The following is a 27,500-nucleotide window of genomic DNA, read 5'->3' as shown; positions in this document are numbered from 1 at the left end:
TGTGTGTGTGTGTGTGTGTGTGTGTGTGTGTGTGTGTGTGTGTGTGTGTGTGTGTGTGTGTGTTGTCTGTTCTATTCACCCTGCTTAAACCATCCATGGTCCTCTATTGTGAGTCTATTTGCAGTCCCAGCTAGTGGGTGTCTATGGGACAGATTCCAACACCCCCGCTTTGGTCTCCCGAATTCCAAATGTATTCCACAGGCGAATATCAAGGACACGACACGTTCTCATCCACCGTACGCGTCGTCTTCCACTCCGCAAAAACCCCGGAACCTTCTCGAATCATGTTCCACAACAGCTCTCTGGCTTTACCGGTTTGTTTACCTCAGACATGACACATCCCTGAGTGCCGTCAATTTCACGTCAACCGCCCCTCTCCAAAAGCGTCTCCTTCTAAACTACAGCTAACCAGAGTTCCAGTGGAACAGTTGTGAGTGGGTGAGTCATGTGGAGAGACTATATTTAGGCGGTACAGTACGACAGGACATGTGTTGGTACTCTACTTGATGAAATGTTCCGTTGAGACCTGACTGTGCCGCAGCAGGCTGCAAGGAGCCTCTTCCAGCGCTGGAATAATTAACAAGAGTGGAGACGAGAGCTATCCAATTTGTCCCTGCACCTCAGTGAGTGGGCCTTTCCATCTGTCTGCACCTACACAAACACTCACACACACTCACACACACACACACTTAAACACACGTACGCGAGCACACACCCACACCATTGCACTCTCTCTCACACACACACACACACACACACACACACACACACACACACACACACACACACATTCTTACATACTTAATCACACACACACACACACACACACAACAAACAAACAAACAGACACACACACACACACACGTCCACCCACTCAAGCGCCTACCTCCTCCGTGAACAAGGTATGCAACAAAGGGTCAAAGGGTTGTGAGGCTGCGTGGAGGAACACAGGAGTACTCTGTCCAGGCAGGCTGCCTGTTTGTTTAGTTTCCCCCTGGGGGGGGGGGGGGTGGGGGGGGGCGCGCCACTGCACTGATCATCCCTCCGCAGGGAGGGACAGTCTGCAGACACTAAGGTAACGAACCACAGGAAGACTGGCCCTGTTGAATAGGACAGGTCGTTCAAGCTACATGTCTCTGGAACTTAAGTGAACAAGCCGTGATGCCCCCCCCCCCCCCCCCCCCCTCCATCACGGGGGGGAGGGAGCGATAGAGGTGGGAGGGAAGGGGGGGGAGGGAAAGGGAGAGCAGAGACCCACATGTCATACCATTTTCTCATTAGTAGCTCCAGGCTTGTTTTGGTACTAGGAGATGAGTGGATTTTCCATGACCGGGGTGGGAGTCGAGGTGACGGATTCCGGGTCCAAACATGGTACCTCGCCGTCGCCGGGAGTGCTTGTTATTTTCCCCAAAAAAATATACCCTTACCTCTCGACTCGTCCCAAATATGTCCTATTTAGATATTTCACATTTTCTGCGTGATCGTACAAAAGTTGAAGAGCAGCGGACCTTTCGCAAGATGGTCGTTACACAACATCGCCTTTAAAACAACAATCTATTTGTTTGGGTCGCAATGAAGCGGCTCAGCAAAAATCCTCTCTGTCCCGCCGCCCCCACATAGAACAACATCCTCCATGTCATCCCAGCGCCTGCGTGTGTGTGTGTGTGTGCGTGCGTGTGTGTGTGTGTGTGTGTGTGTGAACCCAGTAGATAGCCTCGTCTTAACCCACGCTTTCCGACACACTCCCATACTACATGGCGACTGTCCTTCACGGGGCCCACAATGAGCACTTTCACATCTGGGAGGGTCTGCTAACCTGATGCCCCTGGTGATACAGAACTACTTTGTCATATAGTATCTCTTTTAGAGACTTTTACTACGTCCCATTTCTCCACCCTCTTTCTGAGAAAAAGAAATTCCTTCTTCTAGCATTGTGACTGCCTATGGCCCCTGGTCTGAGCATTGGTTACTTTATCTTATGATGACTGTATTTGTTGTAAGTCGCTTTGGATAAAGGCGTCTGCTAAATGCCATAAATGTAAATGTAAATGTATGCACTTGTGCACTTTAGAGTGGAGGGGTGGGGGGGGTTGGATTGGTGTACCGTACAGTAAGAGCGATCCAAATGGTTAAATCTTAAATCCACATGGCAAAGTGCACAAGTGTGATGCGAAATGAGATGCAGCATTTCTCACTGTGAGATACATCAAAAGGATTATATATAATAATAATAATAATAATAATAATAATAATAATAATAATAATCCTAATATAATATACCAGAGAAGCTACCGTAGTAATCAACCCTTGGGGAGGGTTCGCTCTGATTTGTTTTTTAATTGTGTGGTTAGACCTAGAGGCTTGCTGTGAACATGACCGTCTAGAATATGATTCTCCCTCTGTTTAGAATCATATCCAGGTTCTGACAGATGTGAAAAGAAATGAACACCCTCTCTATTTACATGTGGGAATTCTCCCCATGGCAGATTGTCTGACAGTTGATCTGGAGCGATAATTAATTTTCATTGATTTGAAGTCCGGTTTTAGAATGCGTCGAATTTTGAGCCGTGATGCCACAGAATATTAGCGACCTTCACAACAACGGTATGATCTGTCAAGATTATGATTATTATTATTTTATTTTTTTGTGCAATTAACTTAAGATAGAATACCGTGAACGTTCATTGTTTATTTTTTAAAATCTTTTATGTGTTTTCTGTTATTTATTTCATGATGCGGTGGTTCTTGGTCTCTACAGCTCAGCCGGGCTGTGAAAGGTAGCCTGTCGTCTCCTGTCTGTCTGTCTGTCTGTCTGTCTGTCACTCTGTCTGTCTGTCTGTCTGTCTGTCTGTCTGTCTGTCTGTCTGTCTGAGGGCCTTGGGGTACAGTGTGAAGAGATGCATTGTTGAGAATGTGGAATGACTCCTCTGTGTGCGTGTGTATGTGTGTGTGTTATTGGGAATGTGGAATGACTCGTGCGTGTGTGTGCGCGTGCGTGTGAGCGCGCGTGTGTGTGCGTGTGTGTGTGTGTGTATAACAGAGGGGGGGTTCCAGAGATGAGTGGCAAGGCAAAAGGGCGAGAGAGAAAAGAGGGAGAGGAGAGAGAGGAGAAACTGTCAAGATACCTGTCCAAAGGTGTTCAACCCCAGAGGGCTCCCACCGACAGCAGGGTCAAAGGTGAAGAGGTAAAGGTCAGGTGTCATCCCCCCCGGCTGATTTGAATGCTGGAGAGAGGTTGGGGGGAGGCTGTTTAAGGGTAAATGAGGGACATGATATTTTGAGGGATTTGTTGTGGGGGAACTGAAAGGCATTCATGCTTGCATTGAGAGGAAAGATAGGTGTTTTGCAGTCCTTGACGGGGGAGCAATAGATAGAAACAGTGGGAAGGAAAGGAAGGAGGTAAGTATGGATGGAAAATGAAGGAGTGAAGAAAGTTGGCTGGAGGCTTGAGTTCTGATCCTGCTAAAAAATAGTTTTAGGGTTTGAATTGTGGAGGCTCAACTCTCTCTTTCTCACACACACACACACACACACACACACACACACACACACACACATACACACATCCCCACCCCCCCAGGGGAGTTTTTTCAGCATCTCTCAGCGGGAACCGCTTCTCAATTGACTCCCCCTGTTCCGTTAATTAATTTGAATGATTTTTGATTCTTTAGAGATTTAAAGATCCCAATAAATGCGGTAACACACCAGGCCTTCTAGGTTTGTTAGTTCCAATTAGAAGGATAATTGGCACTTTATTTCTGCAATTGCAGTTCAAACCAAATCCCAGTTCCCCGGAGGAACGCCACGAAATCTCAGCGTTTGCTGATAACCGTTTTCAGGTGCCCGCTTCTGAATGCAAAATCACGGGCTCCTCGTGGTCGACCGTAAAATGTCATATGAATATTCATCCGTGTTGTGTGCCAATTATTGCTCGCTCACTTTGCAGTCATGGTTGGTTTTGGTGGGTGGGTGCATGTGTGTGTGTGTGTGTGTGTGTGCGCACGTGTGTGTGTCGAGGCGCTGGGGGACGCCTGAAGCACTTTCCAGCTTTCTGCAGTTTAGGTTACTGTTTAATTTTGAATTTCGCTAGACTCATAATTAATAACTGCTTTTCCAATTCTTACACGTTCAGAATACAAATTGAATTGTGTTTCTCCTGAGTTTGTTTCCCACTAGAATCTGATCTAGCACAGTTGGAATATCCACCCTGCAGTTGCAACCAGTTACATTTTCAATTCCCTGGTATAAACTGTTTACAAACAGCAGCCCTAAGGTACAACACATGAAATATGAATTTAGATCATTTTGGTTTGGAAAATGAGGCTAATTTGCATATATATTTGGTCCATTATGGCAATTACGCACGACCAATTGTAAGATTGTGTGTGAATGCTTGGGGTTTTTCCCCTCATTGAAGTAGAGTCCTGCACCTGTCCACTTTTCACAACCTGCACCCGACCCGACCCCACTTGCAACGAGACGGCAACCCACCCTGCCAAAGATCTGTCCCCGAATGGATTTTGTTTTGCCAGTTACCCGCAGGGAATCGCGAATACCCGACCCGAGACACGACTCTAAATTGAAGGTTACACAGAGGGAGACCATGTTGACCTTCTCTCTCTCTCTCTCTCTCTCTCTCTCTCTCCCCCTCCACCTCTCTCTCTCTTTCTCTCTCTCAGACATGTCAAATCTCACCATGAGTCTTACTGACCTTCTTCTCTCTGAGCCTCTGTGGTTCAACTCCCTCTCTGTCATGATAGTCTTCAGACACCTATAATTTCACAGCCATTGATTCTCTGATTAACAGTTCTCATTGTGCTGTAGGTGATTTACTGCCACACTGACAGTGATTGAACAAAGTCTCCAAGACCTTGACCGAGGAGAGAGAGGGCGCTTGCTTTGTGTCTTTCTTTCTCTTTGTCTTTCATTCTTTTTCTCTGGTTTCAATTTGAAGATTATTATTATTATTTATTTTTTTTACAAGCAGGTCATTATACAAGTTTACAGGCGTATTGTAAGATGGCATCAAAAATAACCTTTCATCCTTAGTTTTTTCAACCACTGTCGAATGTCACCGTGACTCTCTCTCTCTCTCTCTCTCTCCCTCTCTCTCTCTCTCTCTCTAAGCCCCCCGTCAAATCCAAACCATCAATCTCACAGCTAACCCTGCGTCTCATTCAATGCCAGTTCCTTTTTTGTACCGCAGCACCGGGTCGTAACCCACAGGGTCTCACAACACTAGAACCGTAGAACTGCTACCCGTCTTCCTGCGGCTCTTCTCTTCTCTTCTTCTCTTCTCTGGCCCGCATGGGCGTGCGAGCGCCCAGCTGTTCTGCGCAATTCATTGGCATTCACGTTGCACTCGAGTGAGTTTTGTGCCAATGTTCAAAGTTTTTGGAGGAGAGTCAATCATTTTATTTCTGGCATCCATTCACATTCTCCACTATCCACTTTTCCCCCCCGACTCCTCCGTGCTGCGGCAATTTAGACCTGCTGTGTCTTGAGAGAATTGAGATGAGCACCTCAATATATTCAAGACTACAATCAAATCAAACATTTTCTCGCAAAATAGTCCCCCGCAGACCTATTTGCCCAAGCAGCTTCTCGGGAATACTTAAACCCATCCAGGTTTCGCTTTCCTTTTGAGCAGTTTCTATCAAGATAATCAGATGTTCACAATCCCTCAGTATGGATTTTCATAATCCCTCGGTATCCTGAAGCCACTAGACTAGAAAGTAAGAGTATTGTGCTGCGGTTTTGCATCTGGCACTGTACATACATAAGCCCTCCACCAATCAGAAGGCGGGGGTTTTTATGCTAAAAAGGTTCACCTGGGGGATTTTTTTATAGGATACGAAACGTGATAAGTCATCGCATTCCGTTGGGTGGTGGTAGTCATGGACACGGAGACTCTCGTATGGGGAAATAGCCTAGCTTTGGGCTATCTGAGCGAATTGAAACCCCCCCACCCCCTCCCCACCAAGTCTTTAACCTTTCCCGTTAGGAGTATCACTAGAGATGCTCTAGGGAGTAGCCCACATATTCCACTGTATCTTTAATGAGCTGCATTTAGACCAGGGTATTTCTAGAGTAGCGCTATATCGGTGGCGTACGCGTGGTATGCCCCGTGTCACGTCACATGTGAGATGACGACGGAAATAAATGCCGTGGGGAATGTGCTGAGCGACCGGTGGACACATTCCCATATCACGGAACGTTCCGCAACGGGCCCACCTCGAGCCTGTTGGCAGTTGACATGGTTCTGTGATTCCCCAGTGGGGTCAAAATACCAGCTTTGGTATGCGCCTGGTGACGTAGGAAGCTAGCGTCAACCAAAGGAGTGTTACCGTCTTTTAGCTCCTTTTTTTTCCCTCACTTTGAGGTGGCGCAAATTCAGTTCTCGCATGTCTAGTAACGTAGGAAGCGAACGTCAACCAAAGGACTGTTCTAATTCTTGATGTTTGCTCTCTGTTGTTCTCTGTTTGAGGTGGTGGGAATTCAGTTCTTGCAGAGTGCAATAGTAATTGTTCCGAGTGAGTGAGAGAGAGAGAGAGAGAGAGAGACGTTTATCCATCCATCCATCCGCGTTATGTATTGACAGTCTAGGTGTCTCTTCCCCCTGGGCAGGTGTAGGCGGAGAGCATGTTTCCGCCGCCACACAAGTTGCACTCATGCGAGTCTCGCCATGTATTTTTACTCCTCCTCTCTCTCTCTCTCTCTCTCTCTCTCTCTCTCTCTCTCTCTCTCGATGCTGCGCTCGCTCTCACCTCCCCGGCGTCAGCGGCGTCGAAGCCGGGTGCCAATCTCACTCTCTCCGCCATCTGCATCCCTCCTTTATTTCCTCTCGCGCCTCTGTCCCCCGAGCCGCCGTCGCTGAAATTCCTTGCGTTTTATAAGAATAGGGTTAAACAAACAAGGGGTTGTTATTGCGAAGCGTGCAGCGACAGAACAATGTTGCAGGTGACGCCTGAGGTGTCGGGTTGCACCGGGGTATGTTTACAGTTCCAGTTCCAGTCGGAGATGGTTTTTTTTGCGGTAGCGGCCTCTCTGGTACCCTCACACGGAGTGTTCCAGAACAAAAGGTTGTGTGTGGATGTCATAGCTTTGTTTTTGTCTGAGTTGAGTCTGTGACACCTCACGTCGTTTGAGGAGTTTGCGCCACCTTCCTTCATGTCTCCTCAGATACCACTTTCTCACCCAGGTATATAGGGGTGTGTTGTCGAAAGGTTGCGTGCGTGCGTGTGTGTGTGTGTGCGCGAGCAATTGATTGTCAGCTCGTTTGGTCTGGGAATGTGAGACTGGTCAGTCTCTTCATGGGGCTTTAGTGGATCTGAAAACAAAACAGATGTCAATTTGGCTGCTGGGGCCTTCGTCTCCATAACAACGACAGGCGTGAAAGGTGATTTGGCCACACGGCTCCGGTTTTGGAACATTCTAACAGAGTTCCGTAGCCTCCTTCAGGAAGCGTACCGGTTGGTTTTCTCTCTGTTGGACTGAGAATTGTTCCAATCATATTTGAGATAATGTTCATTCAGAGTGTCATTATGTCCACTGTGTCTTGTTAATCGCTCCACGTAATCCTAAATGAACAGGAGAACCTGTTGGCTGTCATTGTGTTCCAATTGGAAGCATTCAAAGAAAGTTGGCAACTCATTTCTGGAAACCGCAAAAAACTCCCAAGAGCAGCGCCGTCTCCGAGCCGTCTTTTGTATGCTGGCGACACACCGTCACGGGGTAATGATTCATCTAAATCCAGGTCTAATTATCGAAAGGGCATATGTAGCATTTGTGACCAATCCAATGCCCCCCTCCCTCCCTTATTCTCCCCAGGCCCCAAAAACAATGTGTAGCCGAGCACCTCGCCTAGACATTTGCAATCGCAATAAGGAGAAAACGGTCGATATACTGAGACAAAGTGGGTCATTCCACAGCTTAAAAATGTGCTTGTTGCAGATAGTGGTAAAGGGCTAATGATTTCACAGGAGAAAGGAGGGAAGGATGGAGAGAGAGGGCGGGATGGAGAGAGAAAAAGAGGGGTATGCAGAGAGCCAGGACAGGGAAAGAAAAGATGTCTTGAGTGTCTCCCTCGAGCTCCCTCTCTTTTGACTTTCTCACTTCAGCGAAAGACAGGAGGAGAGATGGAGAGAGAGAAGTAGGGGGGGGGGGGGGGAAGAAATAAAAAAAATAGTTTTTCTTTCCCCACTAAGCTCCCTCTCTCTGACTTTTTCGCCCTTACTTTGGGCCGCTATGTCTTCTCTTGACGGGCCAGCTTAATGACCGCAGAGCAGCAGGACAATCCCTTTATCTCTCCCTGCAGAGGGGCTCCAGCTCTGCCAGCCGTGCCCTTTTCAACTGGAGAACCAAGAGGAGAGGGGAGGGACAGGGGTCTGGAGCCCAGCCAAATGTCCCTGATCCTGGGGTTAGCTCAGCCGGGCGGGGGGGGGGGGGGGGGATGATATTCAGAGCCGGCCAGGACTGGGTAACCGGCCAAAAGACAATGACCCCGTCTCTATGAAGACCACAGAGTCCTGCCACTTACTCACTGACTTTGACAGGCTCAGACGGAGGGAAGGAGAAAGGAGAGAGAGATGGATGGAGGGAAGGAGAGAGGGAGAAAGAGAGATGAATAGCAGAACCACAAGAGTTACTGTAGGAAAGATGACGGGGTCTGCGGTTGAAGTCTTTCCCAGGTTTGGGGAGGGCATTGATGACCATCTGGCTCAAGAGTCTGTCTGTTTTTTTTAATTTTTTTAATTTTTTCCAATCCATTTGTCTTATCCTTTAATCTTATTCAATCCTGCTCAGAAAGTGATAGGAATCAATTGTAAAAGTGCAATCAAATAATCCTTACAAATTCTAATTATATTTGAGACATGAAACATTACCTTGGAGCATCTGTAAATGCCACCCAAAATATTGTTTTACCAACAACTTGATAATGACTTATTTTTCTACATTTTTTGTCGATTCCTAACGGTGCCGTTGCCTGAAGCGAAACCAAGTTATGTTTTGACAGACATTGACAGACGTTCCAAAGCTGTTGAAAGATCCTTGGTGAAAAGGTTTTTTTTTCCTGGTTTGTTTGTATTTGTCATTACCCTTGTTTTTCTTGTCACCACTTTCTCATCCGACTCCATTGATAAGTTCATCCGACTAAAGTTTATGCAAAGGCTGACAAGTTGTCAACAGTGGAAGCTTTTTCCGAGTTTAAATGATTGTCTCTCCTCTGCCTCCCTTTGTTTGTTTATACAAACACGGTTTGAAGATGCGGGCTTCTCAAGACCAATGCAACAGTAACCCCCCTTTTACAAAACCATTGCCATACCAGCACTTCAGTCTCTTTATGCTGTAGGCCTAAACCATTCGCACGTCTCCTAGCCCAAGTGCAGTTAAGGGGTTGTGGGTTTGTGGGCAGCCCGTAGTCAGCATCCCACTGCAATGTTCCCCTTTAACAACACCCATTATGGTTTCCCTCAGAATACTGTAGCGGTCTGGGAATCTATGTGATCCTGGTTAAAACGTGACACTTCCAGAGCGATGGACTGTGAGAACAACTGAGGACTCATCTACGTCGATTGATTATTGTCAACAGACCCCTCGAAATTTGCCAAGTAAATTTTTGTCATCCTTCGGTCTGTAGATTTCCCTAATGAAGTCCATATGGTCATAAGCGACTTTCTTTCCTCGGTCCCGTGGATACGCCTCAGAGTGCCAACAAGCCATTTCAAATCACAAATTGTGGAGAGACGAGTTTTTGGAAATTGCCCGTCGCTTGTGCCAAGGCAATAATAAAGCCCTGCCAACTAGATACTGCGGCCATTAAAGAAAAACATTGGGCGTCTGCCAGAGTCTTGTCATAAGACACAGAGTGATGTTGAAGGTGTCTTTATAACTGTGCAGCCCTCTTCTGCAAGTCCTTATCTGTCCTTTTCAGAGACGGTTATTATTTCTGCTGCTCATTTCTGAAGCAGCAAATCTCCGAAAAACCCAGCGCCTTGCCTTCCAAACCAAACAAACAATGATAGGAAACAGTGTGCCTGCCTGTTGTAGGAATGCTGTGGATAATTGGGTATCATTTGGTTTCGTATCATGTTAAATGTTAAACTTTCTTTCTTTCTTTCTTTCTTTTTTTTCTTTTTCTTTTTTTTTTACTACTCCCTGCTATTTAGTATGTGAATATTTCAATAGTTTTATTGGTATCCTTCACAGCTAACAAACACACCTGTTGCCCAAGGGTACTGTCTATTCACTCAATCACCCACAAATTGAATAGTATTTTCTCTTGATTGGCTTGCTGGTCTCTCAAAAACACTCGTGAACGTGACACATCCACATGATACATCCATTTGATACATCCACCCAAATACCGGATTAAGGCCTTCAGTATGCTATCCAGAGATCGTATCTAGATGCATTTACAGTTAATGGTAGATTACATGCATACCGTTCCGTCTTTTTATGGGTAATCTGGCTTTTTTTTACGAGGGTGGAAACTCAGTTAACTGCTTCGCACAAGTGTGGCCAAATCTAATGAAATCCAGCATCACCCGTAGTTGAATTCTTCAGTGTTGCGTATGTGATGGGCACAGTGATGGAGGTCGACACTTGAGTTAACATGTCTGAGGTAATGCTACCTCATCACGAGATTGTGATTCCAAATCAATTTGGCTATGATTGCTTTGGATTGCTCTGTGAGCTTTGTTTTTACTGCCTGTATTGAAGCTGGACACAAACTCACTTCTGCTTGTTAGGGGATAATTGGGTGTGAACACATCTTTAAAGGTCTTTGCTCTTGGCTAAAGTGTTTCAAATGCCCCAAAAATAAGTTGAGAAATCAACTTCAGACTTTTTTTTTTACAGTGAAGTTTTAGACATAGATGTATGCTCCTTGATTTGACAGTGATTTGATCATCTTGTGAGAGTGAATAATGTAGGCCTGTGGAGTATTAACTTATTCATGGCCTACTTGGATGTTTGGCATGCTGAACATATCACCCGCTGTCTCGATCAATGGTTTTGAACATGAATATGTAGCAATACATATTCCCACATCCGTACTCACTTGGATCTTTATATTCAGATGTAGATTCAGATGTAGCATACTTACAAGACATCCAACATTCCCTCATCAAAACCCACCATTTTATGCAGATTTAGCCCCCCCCCCCCCCCCAGGCACACACACAAACACACACACACACCTCCTACCATCCATCTGGAACATTATTTTGTCTTTGAACCAGCATGTCTTCCAGTGTGACGGTAGCTGTGGGAGTCGTCTACCGGATCCTGTGGAGTCCAAACAGTGCCAAACAGAGAGCCCCCCTGTGAGGCAGCTCTGTGTTTACATTCTGATCCGTCTGATATGGCCTGTGTGATAGGGCCCGTCAGAGCTCTGTGGCATCACAGACGATCGGGGTGGGGTGGGGGGTGGGTGGGTGGGGGGGGGTACAGGCTCACTGCCAGCCGCAGCAGGGAGCAGGGATCATCTCCTGACAGCCCGTAGGCCCCACAGATCCCCAGGCTTGACTTACGAGCCAACCCCCCCCCCCCCGCAGCACAGCGCTCCGGCAGGTCTCAGCTCTGTGGCATCCCCCCCGGATGATCAGGAAAGAGATACAAAGCTGACTGCCAACACTAGCAGTAACAGAGTTCCTTCCTCTCCCGTCATCCCACCCACCCCACACCGCCTTGCCATCTCCTCAATGTCAAGAATCTCCCTCACCCCTGTCATCCCTGGCTGCCAGCCCAAGAGTTGGGAGTGTTTACACCAGGGACAGATGTAAGCGTGGCTAAGTTTCTTAACCACCAACCACCAGCGATTCCGAGTCACTCAGCTTTCAGCTCACACGCAGGCAACCGCCCAGAAGGTTAAACAGGAGAAGAGACTTTTAGAGAAAAACAGCCGGCGCCTATCAGAGCCTCAACAACGTTGACACAATGTGTAACATGTGAGGGGAATACAACACAGTCTGGGGCCAAGGCGGTAGGAAGAGGAGGTGGAGGAGGAATAATGACTTTATATTTTCACACACACACACACACACACACACACGCCGGTCTCAACCGCCCTCAAGCGTACGTGACCGCGTTCCTCTCCGTCGGATGACCTCCACGTTGTTTCCACCAGAGGAGAGCGAGGTGGTTTACGGGGTAACGGTGCAGTCGCGGTCGTTTGGCGCCGTCTCCTCCCTCCTTATCTCTCCCGCTGTTGCGTGGGCGCCCACGGAGATACACTCCGAAGCAGATGGCCCTCGCTACCTCCCGCGCTACGCCACGACTCTCCTCGACTTACACCCGGTGTTAGAATGCGTTTGCGTCTGTTTACATGTTTACTGTTTTTCTATTGAGTTATTTCGCATCCGGTAAACGCCTCGTCCTCGCTCCGAACGAAAGCGGCCGTTCTCGAAGATTGGGTGCTTGTGTGCCGGGTCTTTTTCCGCAGTGTCCTTAAAGTGTTCTTCCCCCCCCCCCCCCGATCGTCCTTGAGCGCGGAACGACGTGGATAATGATAGAGATAGAGTCGGCGGCGAGGAGAGGGTTGTGGTCCGCCTGTCACGCAACCGTCCGCTCCGGCTCATTTGGGCCCTCGGTAGATGACAGCGGTGGGCGTCTGATGATGTACGCGTTGTCGCTCGCAGGGTTTCTGTTTATATAAATTGGTTGAGGGGGTTTAAAAAGCGAATAGGAGTGGTGGTACGAGGAAAAGGGAATAAATCAACACGCTGATTGTCCTCTTTTCCTCCCGAATCCCCTGCTGAATTGTAGGCTTCCGTGATTGGTTTAGCTTCTCTTAAGTGAGATGGGAGACAGCTTCTGTTGTTTTTGCGAGAGCCACTTTGTAATGTTTGGTGTTCCTCTAAGACAGCTTGTATAGAGCTTTCCTCAAAGGCGTCCTTTGCAACCAATCAATCAAATGTGTTTGTATAGCGCAATTGTGCTGCAATATTAAACAATACAAACAATAAATACAATACAAACAATATGAACTAACACCGAACCATAGATTCCCAAAAAGCAAGCCAAGCAAAAAAACCTAATAAAAACGTAGGGCGCAGTAACAAGGAAATAAACCTTGAGAGGAACCAGACTCCAAGGGAGACCCATCCTCCTCTGGCTGATCAGGGGTTGGGTTGCTCCCAACCTGTGAGGTGGCTAGATTCCAATCGGGCAATAGCGACCTTCACAGGGCACTCACCAGGGCTCCTTTTGAATCCCTGCTGTATTCAGATGGATGGGAACAGGGTGTAGGGCTTTAGGGGGAGGACCCCTTTGGATAGAAATCCACCCTGTGATGATGCAGACACCAGGTATTCGTCCCCTTTCGTTGACCTCATTCACATTAAGCAGCATGATGAGTGAGTCATAGCTATTAAGCATGCTGGGAGCTGTAGTTGCCTTACCGTAAAGCCTACAGTACATACATTCCACCTCTATTGTCTGCTATGGGGGGTTTTTATATATGGGAAATCCCATTGACGTGCTGGCTGACTACGCTGCTTGTATAGTAGCAGCGCTCTCCATCAAGGCAGTAATTAGTGTTGTCATGTTTGATGTCAATAGGACTTTAAATCTCGTACTCTTACTTGAGGATGAATCCATTACGACAAAAAGGTTACCATGACCACAAAGCCCTTCGTATTAAAGGTGATTTACGCCGTACTATTTATCATTTGAATTGGCAGCTTTAATGGAAGGGGTGGTGGTGGTGGGGGCAGTCCCTTTTAAAAATAGATACATTTCCTTTTATGAGCTTTTCAGAAAATGAGTTTATGGCAGCTTTTAGTCAGGCCCCTGTGTCCAAATCCTGCTCATCTTTTATGGTGGACATGAGAGGGCTCGGAGTTTCGGTGCCAAAACCAAAGTGAAACTTTGAGCTTTCATTTGGGAGATGAGAAAGAGGGATGAAGGAGAATTTTGGAAGGAGGATCCTGTGTAAGAAGGGGGGATGGGGGGGGGGGGGGGGGAGAAGGAAGGAGGAAAGAGGGAGGGAGTGTGTGTGGGATGAGGTTTGGCTTCGTCTCCCAAGAAAGGAGAAGGCTGTGTACTCAGACTGGTGCAGAATGTGCACTGCTGATGACCCTATGCTGGGAAAACAGCAGGAAAAAACACTACTGTGAAGGGCCAGAACTCCAGGGATCTTTGTTCTACTATTATTAATGTTCAAAAAGGCAAGAAAACACACACCATAGTTCGGTGAGGTCCAGGCTGGTGGGTGAAACTTAAAAGACCAGAATTGATTGAAACCCTGACGAAGGCAGCTTGCTGCTGAAACAACGTCGGTTAAATAAATAATTAGCATCGGAGCAAGAGTGTGAGGACGTCTTTCCATCTTTTAGACTATTATTAATAACAAAATCACAACTTTAGATTTGTTTTATGCATTCTATTGTAACACAAAGCGTGTAACAAATCTGAAGTTGAATGTGTTCTTTCATGAGAAGTGAATACTTCCTATAATATTTGACTTCCGAGCTAGCGCCAGCCGCAATCCCCAATTTGTGAGTCGTTTGTCTTGCGCCATCCATCCGGAAGTCTCTGAAAAAATGCCTCCACTTCCATTCTCAGGGCGTGAATAGGATCCCGGCATGTTATATTTACGGGTGTCTAATGAAGTTAATTATACACTCCTCCCAGCCAGCCGGTCTCAGGAGTGCTCAGGCATAGCCACACAATCCCTGTCAACAAAGACACGGGGAAGCGCCTGAGGTCCTTGGGTATTATAGTTATAAATAGTCTGGCGTTTTGCCCTCCTTTTTACCTGAGCTCCTGTTCCGAAAACAAACTGCCGAGATCCTCCTTCCCATGCCGCTACGGCCTCGCCTCGCCCTGCCCTGCCCTGCCCGTGTCGGAATCTCCATCCGAGAGCGCTGGGAACCGTGTGTTATTCCATGTCGGAACTTCGGAAATCTCAAGCGTCCCGTCCCGGAGCTGACGTTTTTTCACACCTCTCTCCACTCCCAAGAACATAACATGCTACAGGAGATCCTGTGAACCCAGGGTTAGCGGAGGGGATGGATCAGACCTGCATTTATATGTATTAACCCTTGAAGGGAATCTGGGAAGGATAGGATTAGCCGCTACTAGTAGCTCAAGGTGTGATGAAACGGATAGGCTTTGGTTTTTTAATGAACACTTTGATTGGTAGGATTAACGTGTAAACTTCCTGCCGTTGTCTGGGAGTTCCCTCGGGGTACGTACCGTGAGAGGAGAAAATGCTCACAACAGCAGCAGGAGTGTGGCCAACCACAGAACAGTGAGATAACTCCCAACCAGTGGAGATAATCACGTTTCTATGAGACCCTCTACCTAGCAGGAGTTGTGGGTAATGGAGTTTTTTGGGTCTGCCGGGCTTTTTCCCTGTGATCAAACATCCACCATGAAACTCAAACTGAACATTTCATACAGTACATCCTGCATATTTCAGTTGATGGAAAATGTGATTTAAAACACACTTAAACAAACACACACACACACACACACTGAATATTTCTTATTTGCTCTATCTTATTATCAGGTGTCTGTTTGATGCCTGTTACTGAATGGACATCTTGTATTGTACACGTCTGGCGGATTGAAAATTGCCGGGTGTAGAAGGGGAAATTGCTACAGGAGGTGCATAATCACGGCTATTCAGAGGTCTGAGTGCTGCGAGGTCGCTCTCCTCCTCCTCTCCGGAGCTACATGAAAGAAGGATAAAAGACAGAAGGGCGAGCCCTCTCCCTCTCCCTCTCCCTCTCTCTCTCTCTCTCCCTCTCTCTCTCTCTCTCTCTCTCTCCCTCTCCCTCTCTCTCTCTCTCTCCCTCTCTCATGGACAATACCCTCTGGTTCTGCCCCCTCTCAAAGTACTGTTTGCTCACACACGCACACACACAGATACATACACACACGCACACACACAGATACATACACACACACACACACACATACATGAACGCACACGCACACATACACATACATACGCACACACACACACATGAACACACACACATACACATACATGAACACACACGCACACGCACACACACATACACAGAAGCATATCCCGTCCTCAGTCCCTCCCTCCTTCCTTACCCTGGGCTTGCCCCTTGGAAGCACCAGATGAACCCCTCTGATAGAAAACTAATAGCAGCACTTGGTCTAACAGCTATCATTTGATGTGTTTCTTGTCGGTTCAAGTTTGCTTCCTCTCCTTTTCCCTCCCTCCCTCCCTCCCTCCCTCCCTCCCCACCAGTAGCCAATCGGGGCGGAGAAGGGTCATGTAGTGTGTAGGCAGCATGCTGGGGCCGCCTCCCAATGCTCCACCCTTTTTCCCCTGAAGTGTGCAATGCGTGAGGGAGGCCGGCGAAGGCAGAAATCGGAGGACGGGCTCATCGTCATGTTTTGACACCACTCCTCATTCCGTCCCGTGGATCACAATGAGCCCGTCCTCCGATTCCTACCTCCGCCAGCCTCCCCCTGCTGTGCTCTCTTAAGTCATAACAAATTCGTTCTGCAGTGTGACCCCCCCCCCCCCCCCCCCAGTGACTCTGAGGCGTTAAGTGTCTCTCCAGAATGTCATCTCTCTGTGTTGTTGTCCCAGCCCTTTTCCCAGGTTTCCCATTCATCTTGTTAATTTCGGCTGCTGACGGTCGTCCTGTCGCGCAAAAGTTATATTGTTAATTAGGAGCCGTAACGCGCTCCGAACAGAAGGCGTCAAAGGCTTCACAGTAGAACCCCGTGTGTTTTGTCGGAGAGCGGGCGTGAACAACTGAATAACATCCAAATTAAATCGTCCCCCTCTTGTCCTACTCTCACTATTTTTTTTCTCTCTCTTTTCTCTCTGTCTCTCTCTCTGTCTCTTTCTCTCTCTCTCTCTCTGTCTGTCTGTCTGTCTCTCTCCCCCCCCCCCCCCCCCCCCCTCTGTACTTCTGGGACCTGCTTCATAAGAAGCAGTATGCGGGCCCGAGAACAATGGCGCGCTGTGAAAAGTCTGTATACCCATACCAGCGTGACGAGAATACGACGTCGTTTCTCCCTCCCTCCCTCCCTCCCTCCCTCCCTCCCTTCCTCCTCCGCCCGCTGCCGCCCCCCCCCCCCCTCCCCTGCCCCCCCATTGTCATATATATCCATTCTGGGAGAGCGGGGCGCAAGCAGGCGGTGGGGGGGGGGGGGGGGAGTGCTGAGAGATAATGTGTTTCTGATATTCCAGCCGAGCGGATGAGATGGTCGTGACACCGGGGGTAAACGAACCGCTCGTCACTCCAGATTTACGGCCAGAAACCGGTAGCGGCGCTGACTGAGAGGGGGAGAGGGGGAGAGGGTGAGAGGGGGAGAGGGGAAGAGGGTGAAGGGGGGTTGAAATGTGCTTTGAGTTAATCAGGTACATCCAGATCCTCCTCTGGTACTGTCTGGCTGTCTGGCTACTGTACTCTACCTATCTACCCTACCCTACCCTACTCTACCTACCCTACCCTACTCTACCTACCCTACCCTACTCTACCTACCCTACCCTACTCTACCCTACCCTACCCTACTCTACCTACCCTACTCTACCTACCCTACTCTACCTACCCTACCCTACCTACCCTACCCTACCCTACCCTACCCTACCCTACCCTACTCTACCTACCCTACCCTACTCTACCTACCCTACTCTACCTACCCTACTCTACCTACCCTACCCTACCCTACTCTACCTACCCTACTCTACCTACCCTACTCTACCTACCCTACTCTACCTACCCTACCCTACCCTACCCTACCGCCACAGAGCGGCTTGGCTGTGGAAGGTCCGCAGCAGGCACAGAGACACTCCATTTTGGCTTGTTTTGTGACACCCCGTTGAGTGGGTTGAAACTGGCTGTAGGTGAAGCCTGCTGGTGAGAGAATGGTGCGCGTGCGTGTGTGTGTGTGTGTGCGTGCGTGTGTGTGTGTGTGTGCGCGCACGCGCGCGTGTGTGTGTACTCAAGACAGCAGACCTACTGTATCACGCAGAGAAGCTAAATCCCAGCTACCCTGCTGTGTGCGTGCGTGTGTGTGTGTGTGTGTGTGTGTGTGTGCGTGCCTGCGTGCCTGCGTGCGTGTGTGTCATAGCCCCAATGCCAGTGTGAGAGCAGCACACATCACAGCTAGAAGGTAGACTAGTGGGTGTTTTGGCTGAATAGCACTTTCAGCCAGTGGGATGTGAGACAATAAAACCGTTACTGGGAGACACGCTACACCAGTGTTGATTGTAGTACGACTGGACATTTGGATCAAGCGGGTATCTTCTTGTCATACCTTAAAACCAAGTTAAAAGTAAGCCTCAAGTTAAACCTAGTATTGCACAGATATTAAAAAGTTCTTATTCCAGTTATATAAGGCTTTTTATATAAGTTTCCTGTCTGTCGGTATATCTTCAGATTGATCTAATGAAAGCGTCTCCCTCCCTCCCTCCCTCCCTCCCTCCCTCCCTCCCTCCGTGTGTTCTAATCCCGTCTAGGGAAAATGTCAGACGTCCGCGCCGACCGGAAACGCCAGCAGCTGAACAACCTGGTCGCCATGGTGACAGAGCTGGCCCGGCCCGGCCATACGGTGGTGGATTTCTGCAGCGGAGGTGTAAGTGTCCATCCGTCCGTCCCTACGTCCGTCCGTCCGTCCGTCCGTCCTTCTGTCCGTCTCCCATCAGTCAATCCGTCTGTCGGTCCTCCGATGGGATGAAAAGAAAACCATTTTCTGTCATCTTTTTCTTTTTGTTCCCCCTCTCTGTCTGTTTCTGCGCTTGTTATGCCTGGCAGAGACGGGCAGAGGTGAGGGGTGGTGAGTAGGCTTTCATGGGGGGGTGGGGGGGGTGGGGGGGGGGTGAGAGCAGACGTGCGTAATGGGTCAATACTGGGAGAGACAGACCAGCACTGATCACAAAAAAAAAAAAAAACCTTTCATGTGCTCTTCTCTGCTGTTTTTTTCTGCCTGCTTTTTTTGACGTGTTTTCTGTCTGCCTTTGTTGTCCAGGGCCACGTTGGGATTGTTCTGGCGCACACACTGTCTGACTGCCAGGTAAATTGAAGTTCAGTTGTTGTCTCGTTTACTTGTGATCACACACACACACACACACACACACACACACACACACAGTTCAATTCAGTTCAGTGCTTTCATCCAGCGTAGTTATCTTGCCTCCAAGTTGAAGTCTGCTTCATCGACTCTTTTTAGAAAGACTTGACATCTAATACCTGTGACACCATCGCATTTTATTGCATTGCATTGCATTCCCCCCCCCCAAAGTCAATAACAAATCTGACGAACGCATCATTTCACACAATCAAAATGAACATTTTCAAAGAAATGTTCAGCCCATCAGTTGTCTGTGTCAAGGATGCCCATCATCATCATCAAACCAACTGGAGCTCTCATACTCTACTTTTGGTTGTCTGTGGCCGTGTCGTATTGAGTTGGTTGTGTGTTTCTTTGAATCCCGTGCGGCCTGCGCCGCTTTGAATGCGTCCGTCAAGCACGTGCGACAGTCACCGCACGCTCGGTGACGTAGGAAAACATTTTCGGACAGAGTCAACGAAAAGGAAAAATCATTGCTTTTGTCCATGTCAGGTGATCCTCATAGAGAACAAGGAGGAGTCACTGACCCGGGCCAAGAACAGGAGTGCTGAACTGGGCCTGACCAACATAGGCTTTATCCAGGCTAACCTGGACTACTACACTGGGCCCTTCCACATCGGGGTGAGTACCATGGCGACAACTTGGCATTCATTTAAGAGTTCATTAAACAATTGCTTGGGTTTATATAACGGCTTATTTATATAGCACCTTTCCACCTCAGACGAAGTGCTCAAAGAGTTTTATATTTATGTATTATTGTTATTATTATTTTCAAGCCTCACCTCCATAGAAAAACAGTCGGCTCCTTCCATTCCTGACATGAAAATGATGTCTGAAACGTGGCCTTGAAAGAAAATCACGTCCAGAGTGACAGGAGTAGATTTAAGAGCTTCCAGCATATACAGTGTTTTGTGTGTGGCTTATTTACAGCATTGTAAGAGTTATTACTGTCAAAAAAAGCTTTTTACTAAATTGCTAAATTGCACCACTGCCTCCATCACTGTGTCAAAGGGACTTACACCATGTAGAAAATGGACTAAAAAAGGAGTCACAGTCTTGCTGCTGCCAGAGGAGGTCTTATCTACCTTGTCACATTGTGTACACTACACGCATGTTTATTCACTTCCTCTTCTGTTCCTATGTTGCTCCCAGCAGTGGTTCTGCATCACTATTAAGCCTGTAATGGGCAATTAGCTCATTATCGTTGCGATGATGTACAGTCCCAGTCAAAGGTTTGGACACACCTTGCCAAGAGTGTGCAAAGCTGTCATCAAAGCAAAAGGTGGCTACTTTGAAGAATCTAAAAATATAAAACATATCCTGGTTTGTTTAACACTTTTTCGTTTACTACATAATTCCATATGCGTTCCTTCATAGTTTTGATGTCGTCCATATGAATCTAACAATGTAGAAAAGAATACAAATTAAGAGAAACCGTCGAATGAGAAGTTGTGTCCAAACTTTTGACTGGTACCGAATGTCCCAACGATGAACAGAGAACGTAGAAAGTACTCACTGTCAGGGTGGCGTCGAACGTATCCTGACGCGTGCCTCTTCTGGGTGATGTCGATTGTACCTCGAAGGGAGCACGACGCAGACCTAGTCTAGTTTCACCAGGACATCTGAAAGCCTATTTTATCTCCGGGAACATTACGACCTGTGTTTTGAGTGCTCGATTTTTCTCTTCCAAGGTACATTGAAAGCAGTGTTCCCTTTTTTTTTACTTTGCAGAGCATCCAATGCAACGTCTAAGAGGAAGCAATTTGGCCCGATTTTTGTTTACAGAGAGATGCACTGCCAAGGGTATCCGAGTAGCTCTTACTAAAGGTCTAGAAAATGTATATTTCTTTTAATTTTTTTTATTTTTGGGGGGAAAATAAACCGTATTATGAAAGCAAAAGTATCCCCAAGCCATTTGAAAGTTTATCAAGGTGACTTCTTTAATTGTACCAATTTGTCAGTTTGCCTTTGGCTTCCATCTGTGTTAACAAGTTTACTGCACTGTCGATTTACTGCACAGTGTTTTCCGTGCGGCGAGCTTTACCCTCGGTTTTGTGCTCTTTTTGCTGTGAGCTCTCACTGCGCTAAATAATTGTGGTTAATTTCGCTCAGCATGCTACCGCTAGCGTTTAACACACACACACACACACACACACACACACACACACACACACACACACACAAACTCTCTCCAGCTGGGATGAGAGCCCAAGACTTTAACTCAACGCTCCCCCGGTGCGAGTTTCAATTCCCTTCCACTCCTACTTAAATTGAATAAACGCCCACTTTCATCTTTGGAGCTCCAACTACCCTAACCGTCTTAATTAGTCCCAAATTAGACAACCTTATTTGCAGTCGTGTCAGTGTTGCTTTGATCTAGTCGTTGGCTACATAAACAGGTTTTTGTGTGTGTGTGTGTGTGTGTGTGTGTGTGTGTGTGTGTGCGCGTGTGCGCGTGCCCGCGTGTGGGTGGGGGTGTGTGTGTGTGTGTGTGTTCCATCCCATCCCGGTCCGAATTTCATTTTTCCTTTTCTCACAAACGCAGCCTTCTATCGACCTACTTCTCGACAAACCTCCCTAGAAAGTTTTGTATTCTTCCATCTCCTCATTGGAAAAAAAAAAACATACCTTAAAAGATACTACCGTCTCTGACATTATGAAGGTGTTTTTCCGAGCTTCTCCCAGGTATGTTGGGAGGTGGGGTCCGAGTGTTGAGGGTTGAGTGAGTGAGTGAGGGTGGGTTAGAGTTTCAGACGAGGAGATTTTTTTTAATGATTTATTATTTTATTTTTTTTCCCCTCTCCTGGGGACAGAGGTTGATGTTTGTACCTGCCGCAATTAGAACCACCTATTCCAGCCTCAATCTCCATAGAGACCCGCTCTACTTGGACAGAAACAAACACAACAGAATAGGACAGCTCTCTCTCTCTCTCTCTCTCTCTCTCAAGTGTGGAGGAGTGGGTACAGGTACGATACAGTCGGGATATCGTTTCCTGCAACCCACACACAAAGGACACACACAAGGATACACACATACGTACGTACATACACACACACACACAAGGACACAGGCACGTACACACACATATACAGACACACAACAGTCATTATTTATGAATACGCTGCTAGGGACGCTAATACAGAGAGTGTGTATACTGTACGTTCATTTGATTGGAGCTAATTAGATTATTCCAGGGTCTCTATTCTTAGCCTCTGCCTGCTGTCTAATTCTGGCTGCGTGTGTGCCAGGTGTGCACCAGATATCAGAGCCTATATGGGGATGTGGGTATCCACTACCGCCGGAATGATAAGCAGTGAGGTCAGACCCTCTGAGGCTCCAGATACTGTCAGTCTAGAGGCTGAGACGATCCGGACCTTCCATCAGTCTTCAGTAAGGTCTCTCCTACTCTCTCTGGCTCTCTCTGGCTCTCTCTCTCTCTCTCTCTCTCTCTCTCTCTCTCTCTCTCTCTCTGAGCGCTAGCTTAATCCTCATACACACACACACACACACACGCGCGCTTCCCGGGGGGCCCTCAGCGAACTTCAGCGAACTTCCCCCCTCCAGAAGTTGGAGCTTTTTGAATTCCTCCAACTCCTGAAATAGCTTTTTTCCTGCAATCTAGACCCCCACTCTACACCCTACTCCCTACCCCAACAACAACAATAATAAACATAGATGCATTTTCCCCCCAAAAGATAAACACGTTATTGTCTCCAATTTAGTCTTATTTTTTTTACAGTTTAGAACAAAAACACACACACACACTATTGCACATCACTGAAAATAGATTGCAAGTAACCTGCACCCCATCCTGCACTACGTCACACCGTATGTATACAGGCATGAGGGCCCCCTGAACTTCAGATAACTACTGCCTGAACCAAAGAAAACTTACTTACTTAAAACTTATTTATTTTAAGGTTTTTTTTGTTTATTTGTTGTTGTTTTTTGGGGGGGGGGGCCTAGTGCAGTCGCCAGTGACATTCTGGGGCCCTAGTGCACAAGTCATGCACGCACACACACACACACACACACACACAGCAGGGTAGCCGGGATTTAGCTTATCTGCGTGATACAGTAGGTCTGCCGTCTGGAGCAGAGGCCCCCCATCGTCTCCAAAGCCTTGACAGTTACATATGTGGTGTGATATTTGATCAGGGGTGAAAATGAATGGCATTATGTTGAGCAGAATACCGGTGGCAAAGTCAAGAGAGAACAAGGTAATCAGCACCCAGCATACAGGGTGTGATGTTTTGTGGGATTGTGGTGCACGGTACCTGTGTGTTTAGGCTTTGATGGGTTAGGGGGGGTAAGGAGTAAGGGTAGACTGGGTTTTATAGCTCTGAATAATGAAACCCCTATCCCTTTCAGGGCTTGTATGTCACGTTACTGTATTATCTCCAACATATCTCCAAATATCCGGAATTTCAAACCGCTGCAGAATGGCTGTTTTCCTCTGAATTATGGAGAGAGAGAGAGAGAGAGAGAGAGAGAAAAGCGGTTTTGGACAGAGAAAAACTTTCTCAGCAATAATCTACAGTGTTGTTAGCTCCCCCCCCCCCCCCCCCCCCCCCCCAAAAGACAGATGAGACTAATAAAGAGCGCTGTTTTGAGAATGCCATTCAATGCTTTATTGTCTCACATTAATCCATAATTGATGATGGGCTTCAAAGAAGCATATGGATTAATAGGGACCTCAGTGTACTGCGCGTGCATATCTTAAGACTAGTTTTCAAACGGCTTTGGATATCACAGAACTCTTTGTTATTTGTTTTTTCGACGGTCCCGCTTGAGTAAGAAAGAAAACTGATGCAAACAGCAAACATATCGTCGTGTCAGCTGCTCCGAGAAGCTTCTGCTTGTTTTTGGAGAGAACAAAGTTCGGGTCTTCGCGCAGACGACGCGAGTCTTCCCTGGCAAAAAAAACAAAATTCCTCTGATGTGTTGGCAAGGAAGGACCTCCATCTTTCTCTCATTAAGACAAAAGCGAGGCCTTTTCCAGATAGCAGGATGGTCGGTAGGCTGGAGGGGAGATGGAATGTTTCTGCTTTGTCTCTGTTCCAATCCTGTGGCTCGCCTCAAAGTTCCTCGTTTCTCTTCCCTTCTGCTGTTCATGTCGCTTCATGTTGATCTCGGCCGCGCGGTCGCGGCGTCGCTGCGGGTTTTCGATTCTCCGTCTACCGTCTCTGTCGCCATTTTACACAGGGTGTCATAATAGGCATTATGATACCCTGTGTAAAAGGAAATCACACCCTGTTAAATTCGTCGCGAATTATGCCCCCCGTTGTGTGTTCAGTCACAAACTAAACAAAGAGCAATTGCTCAGCAGGTCTGGTCTTGTTCCTGGATTCATAAGACCCTGGATTTAGATAAGAGCATCAGGGAGGAGGTTAGTACGTACTCTTCCGCTCATTTCAACCCCCCTGAAATACTGCCTCTTCTCAATCAAGCACTCTTAAAACGGACCCAGAAAACAGCACCAAACAAACTTCTCCACCGGCATAAACTCTGAATCCAGGATCGACATTGAGGTCTCGGGCCTCGCTTCAAAGACTCGACCAATGCAGATATAATGGATGTCGATCCCGCCTTTTCCCCCCCAGAGGTTTTCCAGATTCAAGTCAAGGCTAATTCCCAACTGAAGAGACATTAACAACCATTATTTTTGGATGAATGTCCCCAATAGTTAATTTAAGTCCACATCAAACGCATTGCTAGTCGAATGGCTTAATCTGCCCACACACAGCCCCCTAAAATACCTCCTTTCTCCTGGACGTGCCAGTGCTGTCCTTTCTGTGTGGATTATGACATATTTCAGTTCTGTGACACTCACAGCCAAGGTTTTTTTAACCGTGCAGCACACCCGGCTCTCCCTCTCCCCCTGTCCCTCCCTCCCTTTTCTCTCTCCTCTTTGTTCTCTCCTCTCCTATTCCTCTCCTCTTCTCTCTTCTCCTCTTTTTCTCCGTCCTCCGTCCTCCCCCCCCCCCCTCCCCTCCTTTCCCTCTCCCCTTCTGTGGTAGAGCAGAAGGTTTCATGCCGTACACCCAGGCATTTCCAGAGGGAGTGTTGGACAGGCTCCTGAGAGACGTGCCAATTCCTGGAGATTGAATGCTCCATATGTTTTCTAACAGGGCTGTGGCTCGTGTCACGTCGGGGCGGGGGGGGGGCGACATCTCTAGGGATGATGCCAACCGGCTGAATACAGAAATTAAGAAGGCTGGATCTACCATCGACGCCCACCTAGACAATCTGGAGTCCATTGTGGATAAGAGGATCCTCAAGAACCCCCCCCCCTCCCCACCCCACCCCTTCCACAGTAGCTAATTAGAACATCGCAGTGCAAAGGTAGACATATTTATTTTACCTGGGAGCGAAACAGAGCGTTTCCCCTGATCCTTTTTTTACTTTCGGCTATGAAGCTATTTCACAGGAACACCGAGTTGTTTGTGTTCATTGATGATGTGCTGCTTTTTTAGTATACGGTTGTCATTTGTTGTGTTTTTATGTGTGTATTATTGATGCTGTACGTATTGGTCAGTGCACATTTCCCCGCTGGGGATTAATAAAGCAACATTTTATCTTATCTTTAATAGATTTTAATGCTGGGGTTTGGCCGCTATTCAGGAAAGACTCACACACACACACACACACACACACACACACACACACACACACACACACACACAGAGGAGTTGGGAGCCTTGGCCCTGTTTGTCCCCCTGTCTTTGTGAAGTCTATCAGGCATCTGTCTAGTCTGGAGAATGTAAGTTTAGCCGATCTGTCTTGGATTGAACCTGAATTGGATGTTACATTCCAAGAACCCCCCCCCCCCCCCCCCCCCGAAGGAAAAAGTTAATTCTTTTTTTTCTTTTCTTTTTTTAGCTCCGCCCAACCGAGGTATTGGATTGGTTTGGTGTGTCGCGAGGCGCCACTCATTTCCAACGTGTTTCCACCCCTTTGTAGCTACTTTCTGCCACGGATTTCCCCAGGCTTTCTGAACTAGGACAGCTTGGTGTCAACAAGGATACCAGCAGACTATTCCTCAGGCTGAACAGACTACGTTACAATCTATCCTTTAGTAAATGGCTTGCAAATCTTGGGCAAAAACCAGGCGTGGCGTGTGTGCGCGTGTGCGAGTGTGTGAGTGTGTGTTCAAAATCAACTGAGATGTGCGTGCTAGCCAGGTAGGGTAGCCACATTTCCACTGGGAATCACCTAGTTCCTCACTCACGCGTATTGCCTCCAAACCAACCACCAATCAATATCTTGATAGAAATCCAGGGCACTCAGTGTTTAAACACACACACACACACACACACACAAACACACACCCTAGACCTTTCTCTCTCCCTCTCCATCTAGCAATCACCAGCCACTCCTGGGCTAATGTTTAGCTAGATCCTCTCCGTCACGCACAGTTTACCTCCTGCATGAGAAACCTGAGGCCTGGTAAAAGTGGCTCCAGGGAAGCCTGCCCCTCGGAAGGCACACTTTGGATTGAAAGGCAACAGTCTTTATGGAATAATCAATAGGTTTTATTCGCTGGTTAGGGTTTGTTTGTCCCCGTTTGGATTCAGGGGGGGTTGGGTCCAAGACGCTGTAGAATCAGGCTTATGCTGAGATGACATTGCAGTCGATGACATCTTTCATCATATCTTTACACTATGTGTGTGTGTGTGTGTGTGTGTGTGTGTGTGTGTGTGTGTGTGTGTGTGTGTGTGTGTGTGCCTCTACAGGTGGCCCTCCATGCGTGTGGCGTGGCGACGGATATGGTGATGGAACGTTGCGTCCGGGCGGGAGCGGCCTTCGTGGTCAGCCCTTGCTGCTACGGCTTCATCCAGAACACACTTAAGTTCACCTTCCCCAGGAGGTAGGTGTGTGTGTGTGCGTGTGTGTGTGTGTGCGTGTGTCTTCATAGGACGATGGGGCTCCGCTCACAACAATACAGCAAACCTACTGTGTCACGCAGAGAAGCTAAATCCCAACTCCCCTGCTGTGTGTGTGTGTGTGTGTGTGTGTGTTTGTGTGTGTATGTCTCTGTTCTTGTCTCCCTATGCGCCTCCTTGTCTGCCAATCTCCGTCCACAATCTGTACTCATCTCTCTTTTTTCTCTCTCCCTGTCTCTGTCGTTTCCTGTACCCTCTCTGCTTCCTTATCTAGCACCATTATTAGTCCCTGAGTCACGATGGCCTCCGTCTCTCTCACACGGCATCGACTGTGTCACCGTGATCTCACGGCAGCGGCCGGTCACCCATTCAACCTCTGTACGACGCCGTTCGTCAGCACAGGATAATGGGCTTTTCTGTAACCGGTCACCGAATGAGTACAGAACTATTCCAAGCACGAAAGAACGACCGCTGACTCAAAAATCACCACAGATTTTTTTTTTTTATTATTCTTTTTTTTTTTTTATAAAACTTCATCC

At 47.6% G+C, this 27,500-nt stretch overlaps 1 protein-coding gene across 1 annotated transcript in view; it reads left to right on the top strand.

The window, feature by feature from the left end:
• Positions 1-27,500, top strand: part of gstcd (glutathione S-transferase, C-terminal domain containing) — a gene marked incomplete at its 5' end in the record, with an annotated part of 44,633 nt that overhangs the window by 10,459 nt on the left and 6,674 nt on the right. The window contains 4 exons of the mRNA XM_083692696.1: positions 18,464-18,579; positions 18,973-19,017; positions 19,567-19,695; positions 26,812-26,945. Of these exons, the coding sequence (XP_083548822.1) occupies positions 18,464-18,579; positions 18,973-19,017; positions 19,567-19,695; positions 26,812-26,945 (424 nt within the window). The remainder of the gene's footprint in view (positions 1-18,463; positions 18,580-18,972; positions 19,018-19,566; positions 19,696-26,811; positions 26,946-27,500) is intronic.

The sequence above is a fragment of the Argentina silus genome (assembly GCF_951799395.1).
Source record: "Argentina silus genome assembly, chromosome: 21".
Taxonomy (NCBI): Eukaryota; Metazoa; Chordata; class Actinopteri; order Argentiniformes; family Argentinidae; genus Argentina; species Argentina silus.
Note: the sequence above shows the minus strand (reverse complement) of the source record. Positions and strands in the feature narration are given on the sequence as shown.